The sequence below is a fragment of the Cheilinus undulatus genome, linkage group 14 (genome assembly GCF_018320785.1).
Source record: "Cheilinus undulatus linkage group 14, ASM1832078v1, whole genome shotgun sequence".
In the NCBI taxonomy this organism is placed as follows: domain Eukaryota; kingdom Metazoa; phylum Chordata; class Actinopteri; order Labriformes; family Labridae; genus Cheilinus; species Cheilinus undulatus.
In genome coordinates, this window is record NC_054878.1 from 35,466,503 (window position 1) to 35,484,330 (window position 17,828).

Consider the following 17,828-nt stretch of genomic DNA (forward strand, 5'->3'; position numbering starts at 1 on the left):
GTACCTATGGTTAGTATATAAATCTTATATTACCTTATCTTATATATTAACTTGCCTTTTCTGTCTTAAACTAAAGGTTTGATGTTCATTTGATCTTCAGTGTTGATAGTGAAAATGGATTTTGAATGAAACTGAAGCTCTTTGCCTCATACTCACTATAGATCAGGCAGAAACAACAGTCTTACAGCATTCAGTACTTCTACATCACCTTCTTGTGTGTGTCTGCTCTCAGAGTGTAACTGTCACAGTAAAGCGGAGGAGTGCTACTTTAATCAGACAGTAGCTGACCTCTCACTCAGCCTGGACATCCACGGTCAGCACAGAGGAGGCGGAGTCTGTGTTGGTTGCCGGGACAACACAGCTGGAATCAACTGTCAGACATGCATTGCAGGATTTTACAGACCTGCAGGGGTACGTCACACACAGACACACCCTTATTAGAAACTCCTCACGTTTAAAAAGTTGTTAAACAACATATTTACCTCCTCTCTTTGTCTAGGTGAACCCTGAGGAGGAGGACCCCTGTATCCAATGCTCATGTGACCCACAGGGTTCTATCAGCCAAGCATGTGTTGCAGACTCAAGCCAGGCCACACCAAGTATGTAAATAAACTATTTAAAAACTTCAAAGGAGACTAAACTGACATTTAGTACATCTTATTGCTCAGGAGCATAAAAAAAGGAGAGACAGGAGAAAAACACCTTAGTTTCAGTTTGGTGTCACACAGATCTCATAGTTGTCTAGGAGAAGTAAATGAAACATTTTTTGAGATCTCTTTTCAAATTTTCTTTCCCTCTGGGCAGTAACACAATGACAAACAAGGCATGAACATGAGTCCATTGACCTATGACCTCCTTAACCAAATCAGTTTATCCTTGAATCAGGTTGAACTTGTGGAAAGGCTGGAGAAACTGTTGAAGGGTGAAGTTTGAACACTATCTGTTAATGTGATCTTAAGATAATATGTTCACACGAATAGCCCAGATGTACCTGCATAGAGCGACAACCTGAGAACATAATGCCTCCAGCCTCGGCTATCAGAAGAGCAAAAGCATGAATAAACAGTAAATCAACATTGGACAGTAACATGCTGTTTTATGCTGTTCCCACATGCACTCGTTAATTTGTGACCCAGCTGCTCTGTGCTGTGCTCAACTTTAGAACTGCCAGTGCGTGAGGGCCCAAGCTATTGTTTATTGCAGAACCATGCAACGAACAGAACCTTGTGGACACGAACCTTGTCCAAACTGTGGATTAGTTGCTACTAAGAAAATGTTTTGTGATCTGCTGCTCAAAACAAATGACTGAAGACAGCTGTTATCAACTAACATGCCACTAGAAATCACACGTGGTATTGAATCAATGATTTGCATCATTGGAATTATTTTGAGTGTTTATGGCAATAATATCATGATGCATTATTTTCCCCCTTTCCTGCATGATGTGATGCCATGTGAAGAAAGTCTGAGGCTGCAGTAGCTAAACACAGAGGGATTCAGTAAAAGCAAACATACCTACATTTTAATTAATTTCCCTGTGATCCTTCAGTAACTCCAGCATTTCATCGATTCTGCTTGATTTCCTGCAGGGTTGGGGTTAGTCCAGTTCATCTACAATTCTAAAAGCCTCTGTTATTAAAATCTGCCTTTGACAGAACAGAACCACTATTTATATGAGAGATAATTTTACTCCTCTTTGTACTTTTTACCGTTTTTACATCCAGAAATCGGAGCTATTTTTGGTTCAGCCACTTCAAAAGAGATGCCTGCTCTGTCTCTCACACACTGCTGTGTTTTTAAAATGTGTGTCTTTGTGTGTCATTGTGTGTGTTTGATTGACAGGCCAGCCAGCAGGGTCGTGCCGGTGTAAGGAGGGTTTTGGGGGTCTGCGATGTGACAGGTGAGACACAGACACACATAACAGCACACACACACATAAAGAGACAGAGACACATAGTGACAGGTGAGCAGAACCTTTCAGCTGGTGTCTGTTCCAATTAGTGTTTGGAAATCACCAGAAAGTTTCCATTAAGATCTTTGATGATATCAATGATCACACACAAACTCAATTCTTGCTTTTGTACCTTTTGAATATAAAGAAGCAGCTGAATAAATAGCCTTGCTTTTAAGTGCAAGATTGTCTGTTTCATTGCTATTTTTATTTGCTACTTTTCTCTGACTGCAGCTTTGATATTTTCGCTTTTATAACATCATTTTCTGTGTCTAATGCTCCTGAAATAATCAAGAAAGTACTGAGGTTAAACTTCCAACCTGTGAATCAAAAGAAAAGAAAAGAAAACAAGGAGGAAAGCTTTTGTCTTATCTTTACATCTGTCAACAAAAAGCCTTATCTTAAGCTGTTAATCACATATTTATCTTCGATTACTGGAATTACTTGTTCTATTTTCCCTTTTTCCCCCCACTGCTATGACTCAACTTTTCAGTAGGATTGGATCAGGTTTATTGTAATTTAATTTAATGTAAAAGCCAATACAGCTTTACCCGTACAGCCTTTAAATAATGTGCTCTCGGTTAAGTCCAGCAGAATTTTAAATAGCTCTTTTTTATAGACAAATCGAGGAGGGATAAATAAATAGAACTGAGAACCAGAAACAGAACGGGAATGAAGAAAGAAGCTGAGGGTCAGATTTGAGCCTCCACCACCTGCTTGTAGGGCCAAAGCCTCAATTCAAGACCAAATGTCTTGGCCCCCAGCACCCACAAATAGCTTCTTTAAATACTTTTTTCCTTCATGAACAATGCAGAAGAAATTAACCCAGTGGGACAAACACTGTGATTTTCTTTTATTATGATGTCATTTCATGAAGTACAGTTGTGTTCAACATAATAGCAGTGTGTTCAAAAATGTGAGTAAAGCTCAAAATCGTACTACTATAACTTGCGGTTGGTCTCTGTCTGTCTAAATTTGCACACCACACCATTGCTCCAGTGGGCTCTATGCACGGCAGGGGGTGGCGTATTTCCGGTGGAAAATAAGGCCACTTCACAACTTCCGCCCAACGATATGTGCTAAGCCAAAATGGAATCTGAACCCTCCTGTACTGCCTTAATTTGTCCATTTCGTTGTTTTTTTTTTTTTGTTTCGATTGTTGTTTTGTGTTTACTCTATCATCATCGCTTGGCATCCAAACATGCTAAAATGATGTTTCAAAAACAGGATAAAAGCACCTCTGGACATCGTTGCTGCGTGCTGCAATGTACATCTTCAGCTAAATTTAACTTGTCATTGACAGTCAGCTCAGGTAACTCATGCAAACAGCGAGTAAACTGCAACGAATTTACCATCATACGCCTTTCTCTTCTCCTGACTGGAAGTGTGGGAGCGGTCTAATGCCAAATGTGGAAGCAGTTCATGCATAGAGCCCATTGTCCTTGATTCCTCTCAGAAGACTTCTTCTGTGTGCTGCTTTGAAACTGGTGCAATAAAAAAAGAATCAGAAATTTGTACAGATTTTCAACAAAATTCTAAAATGTCATCATACAGGGACCTCCCCTATGTTATGGCGTGATGGTGGAAGGTTAATGCATTTTAGTGCCAGCAGAGTCACATGCAAAGTTTGAGCGATTATGTGGCAGAACTGTGAAAGCTGGCGCAGGACTGTAACTTTGATGACTGTCGACAGTGATGCTGAGAGATCGTGTGATGTGTGGCATAAATGATGAAAGAATGCAGTGGAGGCTGCTGTTGGAGGATGGACTGACTTTTGAAAAAGCACTGTAACCTCTTCAGTACATGTCATTTTTTTTAACAATAGGACTTTACTGGGGATAGCTTGGCTTTACATAGGCGTCTTCTAATTGTTACAGTATTCACAGTTAACTTTAGACCTTCTTTGTTCATTCTGGAGCTGATCATTGGTTGAGTCTTTGTCCATTTGGCTTTTCCTCGAACCATTAGAGTGGTAGTTGTCCGTTTTCTTCCGCGTCTTTGGTTTATGTTGCCTTTTAAAGCATTATAGATCACTAAAGCTGAGCAGCCTATCATTTTATGCACTTTTACATATGTTTAATCAACTGTTCTTCTGAACAATATCTGGATCCACCGATTCTACTTTGATTTTCAGAGAAATGCACTAGAACCAGCATGAACATTTGCTGCCTCTATTCTTGAATAAGGGCGTATTTGACACCTGTGTTTTCTTAGAATAAATGACCTCACTAATTAAACTCCACACTGCTGGGTTTTTTTTTTTTTCCTTACAATTTATGATTCAGTTATACAGAATCAGCAGCATACATGCCATGACTGTTGGGTCTGTTGGTTTTCTACTACCCTACTACATCTACTGGTAAATATAGTAAATATGATTTCTACCAAAAATGGTGATTGAGCTGGTTAGTGATGTTGGACTGCTATTATTTTGAACAGAACTGTACAGCTACATGTTTAACTTGTTTACCCAAATGCACACGTTTTAGCTTTACAAGTGTAATGTTTGATCATTTTTGAAAGCTAAAAATCAAGCCCGTCTGCCTTCATCTTGATTGTTAATACATTCATAACCCTTTATTAAAAGTCTTTCTTAGTCCAATAAGACCTTAGATCACTACTGAGGCTGCAATCACAGGGAACTATGAGAGAATTGACCCTGTGATCTTCTGTCTGTATGAAGGCCTCTCTAATACACCCTTTATTATCATTATAAAACTCATTTATCTGCAGGTGTGCCAAGGGTTATATGGGCTTCCCTTCCTGCCAACGTTGTAACTGCAGCGTTGAAGGAAGCACCAACGCTGACCCGTGCATAACACCCTGTCTATGCAAGGTACACACACACTCACACACCACTATGTGCACAAATAATGACAAGTACTTCAAGCTAACCTTTGTTGACCCATCATCATTATCTTCAGCACATTAACACTGCAATAACATGCCTCCTGCTCGTAACGTCAGTCTGAGGGCAGCCCATAAACTTTGCTTCATTTTCCTTTCTTTATCCCTCTATCTTTGTCTCTGTCCTTCTTTCACCTACAGGAAAATGTGGAGGGAGAGAACTGTGACCGCTGTAAACTGGGGTTCTACAATCTTCAGACAGACAATCGACGAGGCTGTGAGAAGTGCTCCTGCATGGGCGTGGCTAGTCAGTGCACGGCCTCTACATGGACCTATAATAACGTAGGAAAATGACTCACCTTCTCTTTGTTTGAAGACTCTATGTATAGCTTTATTCAGTTCACATGCACTGGCCTGAGCCTTAAAAACTGAAAACAGTTTGTCTTCTTCCTGTGCAGGGACAAACACACACAGTACAGACAGGGCTGTTATATGAGAATATTCTTTTTTGATCACTGTAGGGCAGAACAAAATAAACATTTTTCAAGCTGGTATAATTATCCCTGTCTCTTAAGCCCTACTGTGATTCAATAGGAACTTTCAATCAGGGCTCCTTTTTCAGCGAAAGCAGCAAACACTTGATTTTTGAAATGTTTGAAAGTACTGATACGTCAGACTGAAATAATTTTACAAATGTTGGTGATGAAACACAAATAAAACTAGCAGCTTTGGGAACTACATGGTGCCAGATCCACCCAGCCTATTTCAAAATCAACATGTAAGGCTGGAGATATACTTGCTGTGACTACCTAAGACTGCCATTGTCTTATACGACATATCCCTCCTGAAGCTAGCTATTGTGCCCTTCCAGTAGTGCTATCTGTGTCCTTGAATTCCTTACAGAAGCTTCTCTAGCAAGCCTGGAACTTGGGTGACATTGGGAGTATTTAAATATTAAATCAACACCAGTAAATCTGATATTGTCTTTTTATCCATTTTTTGATCAATTTTCAATGGTCCCTGCTGCTAGTGGCTAATGCTAAACAGTGCACAATGTGTTGTTACAGGCTGTGACAACCAATGGCAGGCTGTTACATTGTCATCTTCAAACTACGCAACTCTTAATGCCTAGATCCAGGTGTAGATGGCATGAATAGCTCATACTGGAGAGAAAAGAAACAGAGAGCCTGTGATGTGGCCCTCTGTGTCACTGCAGACAGGAATTATGTTGAGAAATTGCTCAAAAATGGTCAAAACAAAAAGCACTTTGACTTTTTCGTAAACATAAGTCAATATTGTGAAGACTTTTTGTCATAGAATGATTATTTTTTTACTATATGGTCACCAAAAGATGGGATACAAAGTTCGTGCAAAAAGTATTGTTTACTGTGTTTTTACACTCATTGACTTTTACTTTCCGTTTAGGTTTTTTCTTTTGTCTTTATAGTTTCATAACTTCTTCAAATTCAAGTGACATTACTGCAGCACAGGTTTTCTTGAACAAAATGAGGTTTAAAATTTTTAAAAACAGACTGTGTTTTTTTATACCTGGGTGACTTTTAAACTGAAATTTTATGGGATGTTTCTAAGGACTCTCATGATGCAGCCAGACCAGACGTGAATTCAAGGTCAAACAGCAAGAATATATATCTGGCCTTAAGTTAACTCTCATCAAATTTTTATTTTCAAATGAACTGTGTCCATAAAGTTGTCAAAGATCTTAATATCCTTTATTTTTGTGTTTGATACAACCTAAAAGTATGAAATTACAGTCATATTTTCAACCCAAAGCTGCAGAGAGACAGAGGGGCAGCTGTGGGTGATTGGAATCTTATTCGCCTGCCTCAGAGCAGCCAGTTCAGAAATAGTCTGCAGGGATGTGTGATTTTTACCTCCTATTATTTTCCATGCAGTCTGAATCAATCGTATCAGTTTGGATTTGAACTGCACTGACAGGTCACCAAACCATGCTGTGATACCATAACTGATCAGGCTCTCTAAGACTGTCTGATAAAAAATGAACATCAACCTTTAGATATTTATTTGAGGAGACCCATGAGACAGAGTGGCCTGTGGATGACCACAGGCCTGAAGTCTCTGACTCCCCAGGGGTTTAACACCATCTCCTCTGTCTTATTGATATTCAGAGTAAGATGGCTGTCTTCTCACCCATTCAGAAACTTTGTGATATCTGACAGTAGTCAGTTATTTCTCAGTAGAGATCGAATTTCAGTACCATATAAGAGCTGTTTGGATAAAAACTCCTTAAGTCATCAATATATAGAGTGAAAAGAACTGATGAGGGGGTGCGACCTTGGGGGACTCCTGAGCGATTTTAGGTCCTGCTTAATTGCTGACCTGCCGTTTTGGTTTGAAAAGGATTCCCGTCTGATTATGATAGGGTCAACTTAATCCTTCTGCATGTACATATGAGAACATTACATTTTGGCTTTTCTACAACATAGTAATCTTTTTTGCAATTAGGTTTGTTTTTTTAATAAATGTTCATTGAAGTTTTAGTAAATTGCTTTAAAAGTTGTAAGAACTCGCTGGGAAATGTTCATGAATTTTCATTAGAAATTTTAGTGAATATGCGTAGATGTTATGAGGAATTTGCATGGAAATTTTCAAGTATTTTCATGGAAATTTTGGGGGTGCTTCTATATTTTAAAGAGTTTAATTGGAAGATTTGGGGCAATTTAGTTTGAATTTTTTTTCTTTCTATTTTCACAGGTTTTTGGAAATTTCTGTGGATTTTTTGGGGGAATTATTATAAAATTATCAGGCACTTTGATGTAAATTGACAACCTGAAATTTTGGGGAATTTGATGTAAATTTTTGCTTTGAAATTTTTTGATGTTTTGATTGAAATTTGGGAACTTTGTACATTTGTGGGAATTTAATCTGATTTTTTTTGGGGGGGGGGGCTCTTTGAAATTCCTGAAAATCTTCATGGACACTTCAGGGAGTTTTTTGATGTTATGGGGACATTTTTTTGCGATCTTCATGGAATTCTAAAGAAAGAAAATTTGGGGGAATTGAAATTTTCAGGAATTTGTATGTAATTTTTGGGACATTTTTATTGGAATGTTTAAGCTTTATGATAGAGTTTCACCAAAACTTAGAGTAATAACTGAGGACATTTTAGGGTACTTTTAATGATATACTTTAAAAAATATGGTTAAGAATTATCACAGAAATTTTAGGTAATATCTGTGAAATTTTGCAGAATTGGGTTGATTTTGGAATGGAAAATGTCCAAGAAATCCAAAAATTTCAGTGGAAATTTTGTTCCTGCTTGGGCTCAACTATAATCAAATCCAATCAAATAAGTGGGATAAACTAAAAATTTATTCCAAACAAAACTTTGGGTCTCAGGAGGTTAACGTCATCCAGTCTATTATTTTAAAGGTGTGGCTGCATGGTATTAAAATCTGGCCTAAATAAAAGACATGAGTCTTTATTCAAAACAGGCAGCTAGTGTTTGACTCCTACCCTTTTTATTTTGCCACGTCATTCCCCTCTTTCTCATTGCAGTTTTCTATCTTAATCTTAAACTCCTTCCCAGATCTTGCAAAGTGAACACAACAAGAAAAGGCGATGTCCTCTGAATGTCCTAAAAACTTTACAAAGTCCCTCCAGTCCTTAAACACCTTTTGACCCATGTATCAAACAGTCTTGACAGGTTTGACCTTTGAAGAAATGAAGAACTGGACAGCTCATAATAGGAGCAGCTTTTATGGCATTTAGAAACTGTGCTACACCTTATATTCTGGCATAACCCTGCTCGGAAACTTTCCTCAGAGTAGAACTTGTTTTTAGGAGTTCGCTGCTCTGGATGTATTCATTTTAACATTAAAGGTGAGAAATTTATTGAAATTTAGATTAAACCACCATTTGTCCTTCTGTTAAAGAAATATTGCACCTTCTGCAATCTTAAAATTAGCGAAGGTGCAAGATTTGCAGTTCGATAATTTCTTCCAAATTGTTCAGCCCTGGTTAGTAGTCAGATCCTCGATGCAGAAATCCATCTGTTACCTTTCCAGTATCTGTACACCACTAAGATTATTTTTAGTGCAAAGCTTTTGGTTGATTTATTCAGAGAAGTGATTTGTTTCACTGCTCAGTCAAAGGAAAGAAAAGAAATGCCTGATCAATATCCTTCAAGCACAGATAAAAGTAGAAAAAAGTGGCACCAAAACAACGTCTATATCTGGCACGAAATTTTTAGGAATATGAGGATTTCTTTCAAAAAGAAGTCATTGCTTTATCAAGGTAAAATAGCAAGTAGAAGTAGGTTAAAAAATGCAAAGACAAATCTGTATCAGTATTTCTGAGAGCAGCGGTGGATGGACCACAGGTAAGGACAAAAAGGTGGTGAGAGAAAATTTGTAGGAAAGAGAGGAAAGAGGAAAAAAGAGAAGAGGAGAGACAGAGGGAGGAGACAAGACAAGAGGTAAGGAGGAGGAGAAGGAGAGAGGTGAAGAGAGGAAAACAGTTTTTGACTGACAGGCAGGCAGGGAGGGGAGGAGAAGGGGAGACGCTGACAGGATGACAGCTCTGATTTAGACACTGATAGTGTGTGCGGCGGTGTGTTTGTGTGTGCGTGAGTTTGTGCTGAAGAGGGGAATCCAAGGTCAGGTTAATTGCAATGACGGATGTGTGTGGCTGTCTGTCTTTCCCACACACACACAATCCCTGAAAAAACCCTCTCCAGGTGTCAGCTGCAAGGCTTCGTGTCTGACATGTGACGGATTTACAAAACCTAAAATCACGTCTCAGGTTTTTACTCTTTTGTTGATTTAACTTTTCATTTTGAGAAGCAGGTACAGAGAAATATCTTGAAATGTAGTGATTTAAGTCCTGTCATAGCAGAAGAGGGTTAAAATAATGATTAATCCTATCTTTAAAGCTTTTAAACCTCCTCTATCTGGGGCCCTGGTGGCCTAGCGGTAAACTTGAATGCTCCATACATGGAGACTGTGGTCCTTTAAGCAGGTGGCTGCGCTCACATCAAGTCTGTGACCCCTTTTTCAGCGTCTTTCCCCATTGTCTCTCCTCAGTGTCTCACTCTATCCAAACAAAAATAAGACTTAAGGGAAAAATCTCCATCTGATTTATGTCAACTCAAAAATAAGGTTGATTTAAGTGTAGATTTAGAGATCCATTGAAGCTGCAACAGGCAAGAATTTCTCTTAATTTCAGCTAAAATTGCAGCTGACTTAAGACTACAATTTTTAATTGGGATAAACCTCAGAATTTCTGTAATTAATTGTGATCAGTTGCATTCTTTTTCCAGCATTTTAAAATTCCACCATAAATTTTGAACTCTTTTGTGTCATTTTGAATGTATCTACTTTCGTAGACTAAGAGTAACAGACTTCCTGTTTGGATACAGACCTGCTTTTTATAGAATGATTGAAGACTATAACATGAACTTGACCACAGAAAAGGGAACTTGATATGGATTGAAAAGGAAATAAGTGAAGTGTTGTGAGATGATGAGAGAGGATCACCAGATGCCTTCCAAAAAAAATGGTATCTTTTAAAGTTTTCAAATTGTTTATCTGACCAACTTCTATAAAGGATATGCATAAAATTACATGGATACATGTAAAACAAAAGCATGGTCATTTAGTGAGATTTATGCTTAAATTTAAAAAATATATTTTTGAAAAAACATAAAAGGGTAAGTCTGCACAAGACTATCTTTGAATTTTGCACGACTGTGTTTAACTATGCTTCAGCTACCTTCAGGCACAATGGGGGTCCCTGGTTTTTCGCACTGCACTTTGGCCAGTTGCAGTGTTATTTCAGTATGAGCGTTTTCATCTACATGGTGTTATGAATACATTTGAATGGTTTCTGTACGTTCATTCTTGTAATTGTGGTTAGGACTTAGATTTTGGCTGTCTGTGATATCCATTTTAATGCAGCCTCCTGTCAAAATGAGCAACAGTGATGGGATTACAGTACTGTGATGAACTTTTAGGCATGTTTGGGACGAAATCGAGGCTAAAGTAAGGCGTGTAATGATAAGTAAGCTTGCTGAGGGTTAGGCTTGGATATTGTTTGTTTTTTCCGATACCAGTGCAGTTGAAATGGTGCGGGTGCCTAAACAACGTTGAAATCTGTACTTTAATAGAAAAAATAGTTATAATTCGGTGGATCGATGAATAGCTTCTTTATGTAAAAGGCTTGAACAAAATTCACAAGGTGTTGCACAATCAGTGAAGTAAATGTGCCAGTCAGTGTGATTGTGTCCACGTTAGGAAGACACAAAATGATTAAAAGAAGTCCACGCTCTGCCGAAATAAGTGAGCATAAATCACATAATATGCTTTGTAGTGGCAGGAGGTTCACTTCGGTTGACTGGGGTATCAAAATGCAGTACTGAAATCCATGATGTAATTTGGTACAGTAAGTAATTGATGCGTCAGTATCGGTACCAAATCAGTTCAAGATTTTGCCACTCATCCCTACTGAGGGCACAATCAGGCGAGGAGGAGGATCGACATAGCCACGGATGTGCTGAATGGAAAAATAATCTGTTGAAAAAATATAGTCCACACAGCTAGGACAGAGTAAGTGGTGGATGTGGTGAGTAAGCACAGCCTAGGGTACTGTCCAGGCAGGTTGCCTCAAGCTCCTGGTCATGCTGTGATTGTCCTGGGGGCGGTCTGTGGGTGTATTGAAACAGGCCAAGGACAAAATAGATGCCGTCGAGCTTGACCCCAGCTGCCTAGCAACACACGTTGGCATGTGTCGAGCTTGACTCTGGCCCCCCCACCCCTCTCCAGCCCTGGATTGTGGCACATCGGGCTCTGTGATGAGTCCTTACTGCTCTGCAGGCCTAAGGCCATGACTGTGTCTGTTATGTATCTCTGTGTATCTACAATTAGTGTATTTGAAGAGGCCAGGTATTGAGTCATATGATGGTGTCACTGTTAATATAAGGTTGTTATGTTTAATAACACTAAAAACAATTGTGTAGTAAGGTAGTGCAGCATCATAGGCCCGAAAGGAAATTGTAGGCTTGAAACTGAGACATGTACGTAAGTAGAGATTTCAGAGAGTGGGGGCTGCAGAGGGATTGGCGCCCTGAGCGGTTGGGTGTTGAGTGCCTTGCTTAAGGGTTCTACCAGAAAATGGACTGGTAGCAAAATGGCAACAACCAACCAAATTTCTGGGCTTGGTTAGTGCCAGGACTGGAACTGTCAACCCTCCAACTGGAACCTAAGTCCCTGCAGAGTGAGCTAGTGCAGTCCCCTCCAGGTATATGGATTGTCTATTGTTTTGGTAGCCAATGGTAACCCCTGTTGGATTGTGATTTTTAGTGTATCATTTTTTGGTGGGGCTTTGTGTAGGGGTAGAAGTTACTACTTTTTGGAGGACTGAGAGATAATTATCTGTAAACTGGAATTTGACAACTCTTGTGTCTTTGGACTTTGATCACAGATTGTTACACCTGTTACAGTTTTTTTGGTGGCCTTCATGTTGAAAAGTCAACAAATGAGACTTAACTCAGAAAAAAAGCTGGGGTATTGCAGAAAAAACTTTCAGTCTGACTAAAAATGGCATTCCTCTACTCTCTGTTAGTGACACGTACTGGCTGGGGGATCATTTATTGTTTTAATGTGGATTCACTTATGTGGCAGAATAGGCTCTGTAGCTCCTGAGGCTGCTGCTCAGTGAACCCGTGCTGCATTGTGGGATTCAGTGGGGAGTGCAATAAGCCTCAGGGAGTCCAATCATCACTTAGATTTTGGATACACGAAGTGCACACACAATGAGATGCCAAGTTGAGTTATAGAGCAGGAGAAGTGTAGACAATGCAGTGACACATCTACTAACACAGTAACTATGTTGGTTAGTCACAAGAAATGAAACAGTCACAGTGTGTGTTGTGTTAGGGTGCCAGATTTCAAAGCTTGCACACTAAAATTATTGTGCACTTTTACACAAGATATTGCATAATGGTGTTCATGAACTTCAACAGAATTTAACCATTCAAATATCAAAAAAGATAAAAGATAAAATCACGTTTTTGGCAAAAGGATGTAGAAGTAAAATACTTTCTCTTAACTCCTGTCCTGTAGGAGACGACCCTGACTGGCTGGCACCTGGTCGGAGACACCGGAGGGAGAGTGTGGTCTGTTCACCGACAGACTCCTCCATATCTGAGCGTTCGACACGCCGACGTGGTGAATGATCTTGGCTCGGCCTACTACTGGAATGCACCTGGACTATACCTGGGGAACAAGGTCAGACAGACACACACACCTACCGATGTTCCTATACTCTGTGAGGCACCATGGCAGAAGAGTCTTCAAATTTGAGAGATATTGAGCATTGTTTTCCTGCCTTACAGCAACTTTTACCTTGAAGCAATCCCTATGCCCCTCTTTTAATGGAATATGCTAAAAAAAAAAATGGGGAAAATGGTACTCTTTCAATCCAGGACCCCATAGCACTCTCACGTAGGCTTAATAAGAAAATGACTTCATAGCCTTCCCAAACAATTGCATAACATTTTCAAAGACTTTTTGCTGAATGTACTCAAATTTAAAATTCACTGTAACGACTAAATTAAAGACAAAGTTATAGACCATTACACCAATAAGGACTGTAATGACATATTATTAAGATACATGTACATTAATTAAGACTTGGTCCCCCTTTTGCAGCCTTTCACTCTTCTTAAAAGTTTTTCCTCAAGATTTGGATCGCTTCTATGGGGATTTGTACCCAGTCATTCTGTAGAGCATCTAACACCAACCCATTGATACATCACAGCACCATGCTTGAAGTAACTGAACTCTTGGGAACAACTCATTTTGTTACATTATGTTGAAACAAAGCATATTGATAAGTTGCTACACTTATATGTTTCAGTACTTCAGTTAAAGCAGAGTTGTAAAAATTCAAATTTACAAAACTCACAACAGGTCACAGGTTTAGCTAGGTTATCACGCCGCTGTTTGGTGCATGTCTTCCTCCACACTCCTGCCCTGTGTTTACTGTCTCTTCAGCTGTCCTATCAGATAAAAACAAAAAGCCTGTGAAAAAATATCTTAAAAACATCTCACAGCTTCTAAATATTGAGGCAGGGATTCAGAGTCATGGAGAGAAAAAAGTTTGTGACGTGATATCAAACTGAGATTTCTGAGGGGCCTTTATGCCTTTATTTGGATAAGGAAGAGAGACGTCCACACCCACTTCGGGATGTACTCATTCAAAACATCATTCTTAAGTGCAAGAAGTTAGACTAGCTGTTGTTCAGACCTAAAGATGTAGGTTTGACATACTCAGTCCATTTGCTCCAGATTTTGTAAAATCTTTCCCTCTGGACTTTGAGGCAAAATGAAAGCCGTTCCATTACATGTATTTCGTGAATAATGTCTATCCATTCATCAGTGGTTGGTGGGTGAGGTTACAGCCATTTCCTTGTAATAGCTTTTTTGCTTCCAGCCAGAAGAGTACGAACCATCTTTTTATTATTATTATTCCATCCATCAAATTGAATATCACCCATATATACTGTTTCAACTTAAAGGGATGTTAACTCTAAATAAAAGATTACAGTTTTTAATCACGATTAATCTCAGAAATTCTTTTTTTGAACAATCTCACCTTTTTCATTTTAAAATTCCACTGTTTTGCATTTAAAACAGTTTGTGTATCATTTTGAAATTGCCTGCTCTGTTAAACTCAAACCTGCCACACGCATTAAGATTTTTAAAATCTTAATTGTTTTTTTCAGTGTGAGAGACCCACACATGTCGACAAATAATTACAGATTTTACCATTTTATTCCTGTAGTGTGTGGTGTGGAATGATCAACACAGCACACGACACACTAACAGATTCTGTTCCCTGACTGTCAGAGTCTAAGCCTGGTGTAATTTCTCACATGCAAAGTTTTGCACATTTAGATTTGACTTTAGGGTTAAACCAACAATTTGACAGCTGCTCACTACAGGCAGTGATGCAGTGGTGCATGCAGTGAGTATACTTTCATTTATATACTACCTAGAAGTAGGTATACTTTAAAGAGACTAAGAAAATTAGTGGTCTGTATATCTGTGTATAATTTGCACTTGACCACTGGCTAAATGCTAAACTCATTGCATTTGCAATTTCAAATTCAGTCCAGCTCCTTCCCTTGTCACTTCATCTGTGGTTTGTATTGCAGTACACGTTGTTAAACATTTGTTTTGTTGCCACAAATCAACAAGTTGATCGCCCATTTCTGATGTCCATCTTACTCTATGCTTCCCGTTTACTATTGTTGCCAATGGTTGTGTTTTTGTTTTGCTTCAACCTTCAGTCGGCTTGCTTCCAGATTGGCTATTGCTCTGTTCCATCTACTGTTATTCTTGTCTGCTTGGCTGTCCTCAGTGCTCACCACACACAAAAGGGTTTTCGGTTTTAAATATTGAACATTTTGAATATTTATGATCTTGAGTCGAGCACTTCCAGTCAGGTTGAAAAAGGAAAAGTTCATTCTTAACACAACACACACCACTGGATAATCTGGCAAGATAATCTGTAGAGCCATTACATAATCGGGCATTTGCTGGCTTTGATTGGAAGGAGGGATTCAGCCCAACAATCAGCACGATTATCATGTAGTGTGTGGCCAGCTAAAGGGCAAGTGACTTCCTGTTTGGACAAAGACCAGTGTTTATGGGTAGATCAAAAATTAAAACATGCACTTAATCACAGAAAAAGGAACTTGTTATGGATTAAAAAGAAAAAAGGATGACGTTTGACTTGTTCACTGAACTTTTAAAAATGAAACTAGACTTTAAGGAGCAGTGGTGGACTAATTTTACAACAGTGTGGCTGCAGGGAGACACGACAGTGGCTTAAACATAGTGTGCTTAAAGGGACAATAAGGCATTTAGTTAATCCCAGTTTTAAAAATGAGTGCACCAATTATGGACCTTGATTAACTGCAGTTGCTGCAATTAATCTTGATAGTCTTAATAAATACATTTTTGTGTTATTTGAGGTCATTTCTCCACATTTTCTCCAATCCTCTGATAAAAGAAGGCAGAGGAATAATCACATTATCCTGTTTGTAGTGTAAAAATTACATTCACACATTTTCAGCTCTGAATGGCTGTGATAATCAGGATTAGCACCTTGTTACTTTGGAAAAAGCCGGTTTGACAAAGCACCTGGAAGTCGCACCTAAAATTCACGCGAGGTCATAGGGGATTAGAATAAGGTGGATATTGTGGACTTTTATGTTTTTCAATTATGACAACACTGTGTTTTTCTTGTAAACTTACTGTTGGTTTACATTCAAATTTCTGCCAACTGCCTGTTAGCACATCAACATTAGCAGCTCTAACCATTTTCCAGTGTAATGAGAACGTTAAAAGTCAAATATGTAAAATCTGAGTTGAGGCTCTATGATTAGCACAGCCTTGAATATATAAACAGATCCAGTTTATGATCTAAAAGAACATCCTCTGGCTCTAAGTCTGCTGAGAACATCTCCTGCTGCGTTGTTCACCTCCCTCCCAGCCGTACTCTTCCATCCCGCTAACGTCCACCGTTTGAATTTATGCCGTTTTGTGTTTTTTTTTTTTTTATCTGTTCTGTGGCCACGATTAGACTTTATCACTCCAGCTGGCAAATAGCTGCAGTCCATGTTTGTGAAGTCGAGTTGTTGCCCTGCTGCAACAACAGAGCCACTGTGATGTTAGTCTGGGTGTCATGGCTTAGAGGAATATAGCACAGAATTTCATTACTTTATATCCTGCAGGCCTGGCTTGTCATCTCACTTCTTTGTCTGAAACCTCCACCCCTCCCTCCCTCCAACCATCCCTCCATCCCTGCTCCGTTTCATTGGGCCTGCTCCTCCGTTTCTCCGGGTCTCCCATTTTTCACCTCCCTGTTCCTAAATCACCTCCCCTCACTCCCCCCGAGCTCTTCTTCTTCTTCTCTCCCGCTCTTTCTCTCTCTGCTTCTCCCTCCTTCTCTGTGTCTCTCAGGGTAAACAGTGTTTCGCCTGTTGAACTCGATAATCAACTGTTTTTCTCTTAGCGCGCATACACACCGAGGCCTATATAAGTCAGATAATGATGTGTTTTGGAGGCATTAGGGACAGCGGAGCAGAACCGAATGCCTCCAAACATGGGAAACAAACAAATTACCAGAGTGTGTTTGTGTGCGTGCATGCGTGTGCGATAGCTCGGAGCAGTGTGTGTACGAAAAAGCGATTCTCTGCTTCAATCTCTGATCATGTTACAGATAGATGCTGTGTGACTTGTGACAACTCCGTGCACACCCACAAGCACTGGTCCGTCATGTTAGTATGTGCCATTAGAAGTGACAGGCTTAGTGTGTAATGACAAGCTAGCATTAGATACATAGGAGAATAAATTCACGTGTGTGATAATGGCCCTAATACTCTGTGTGACCCGTGTCATTAAAACTGAGGATGCTCATTGGCCCGCTACTGCTCTCAGTGGATGCTCATTGGTCCAGAAGTATGTTACTCTGATGTTCATTGGGTGATTTATCAGCCTGTGTTGGTCCAGAGACTGCTCATTCACAAGGATAGCCTTTGTTGTCACTTTAATATGCGCTGTTTTAAGAATGCTTTTTCATTTTTATAGTTTATTTGGCAGTGATGTGTGGACAAGTTGGGATCAGTATGCTGCCAAATGTAAAATTTCAGTGCTCCATGATAGCAGAGTATTGTGATGAAGTGTTAAAACTTGGCTTTAAAATGGGTTCATAAAATTTTATTAACATAAGGAGGTTGATATGAGTGCCAGGTCCAAAGAAAAGTTGTAATACACTTTGTAGAAGTAATTCATGAATAGAATTTTGTTTTGCAAAAAAATACACACAAATATAATACTACCCATCTTTCCTCCAAGGCTACAGTAGAAAAATTCACCGTGAGCTTTAATCTCTAATCACTTCAACCTTCCATCCAGGTGTGAGTTTGTGTCACATTTCACAAAATTCCCTTACTGCATTCAGTGAATTATTGTGTTCATGAGAT

General features: G+C 39.3%; 1 protein-coding gene across 10 annotated transcripts in view; it reads left to right on the forward strand.

The window, feature by feature from the left end:
- The window catches only part of lama2 (laminin, alpha 2), a 356,517-nt gene that overhangs the window by 123,256 nt on the left and 215,433 nt on the right, over positions 1–17,828 (forward strand). For all 10 annotated transcript variants that reach the window (XM_041805224.1, XM_041805230.1, XM_041805228.1 and 7 more), the window contains exons 9-14: positions 233–411; positions 500–599; positions 1,843–1,900; positions 4,685–4,787; positions 5,000–5,140; positions 12,898–13,062. In XM_041805224.1, the coding sequence (XP_041661158.1) occupies positions 233–411; positions 500–599; positions 1,843–1,900; positions 4,685–4,787; positions 5,000–5,140; positions 12,898–13,062 (746 nt within the window). The remainder of the gene's footprint in view (positions 1–232; positions 412–499; positions 600–1,842; positions 1,901–4,684; positions 4,788–4,999; positions 5,141–12,897; positions 13,063–17,828) is intronic.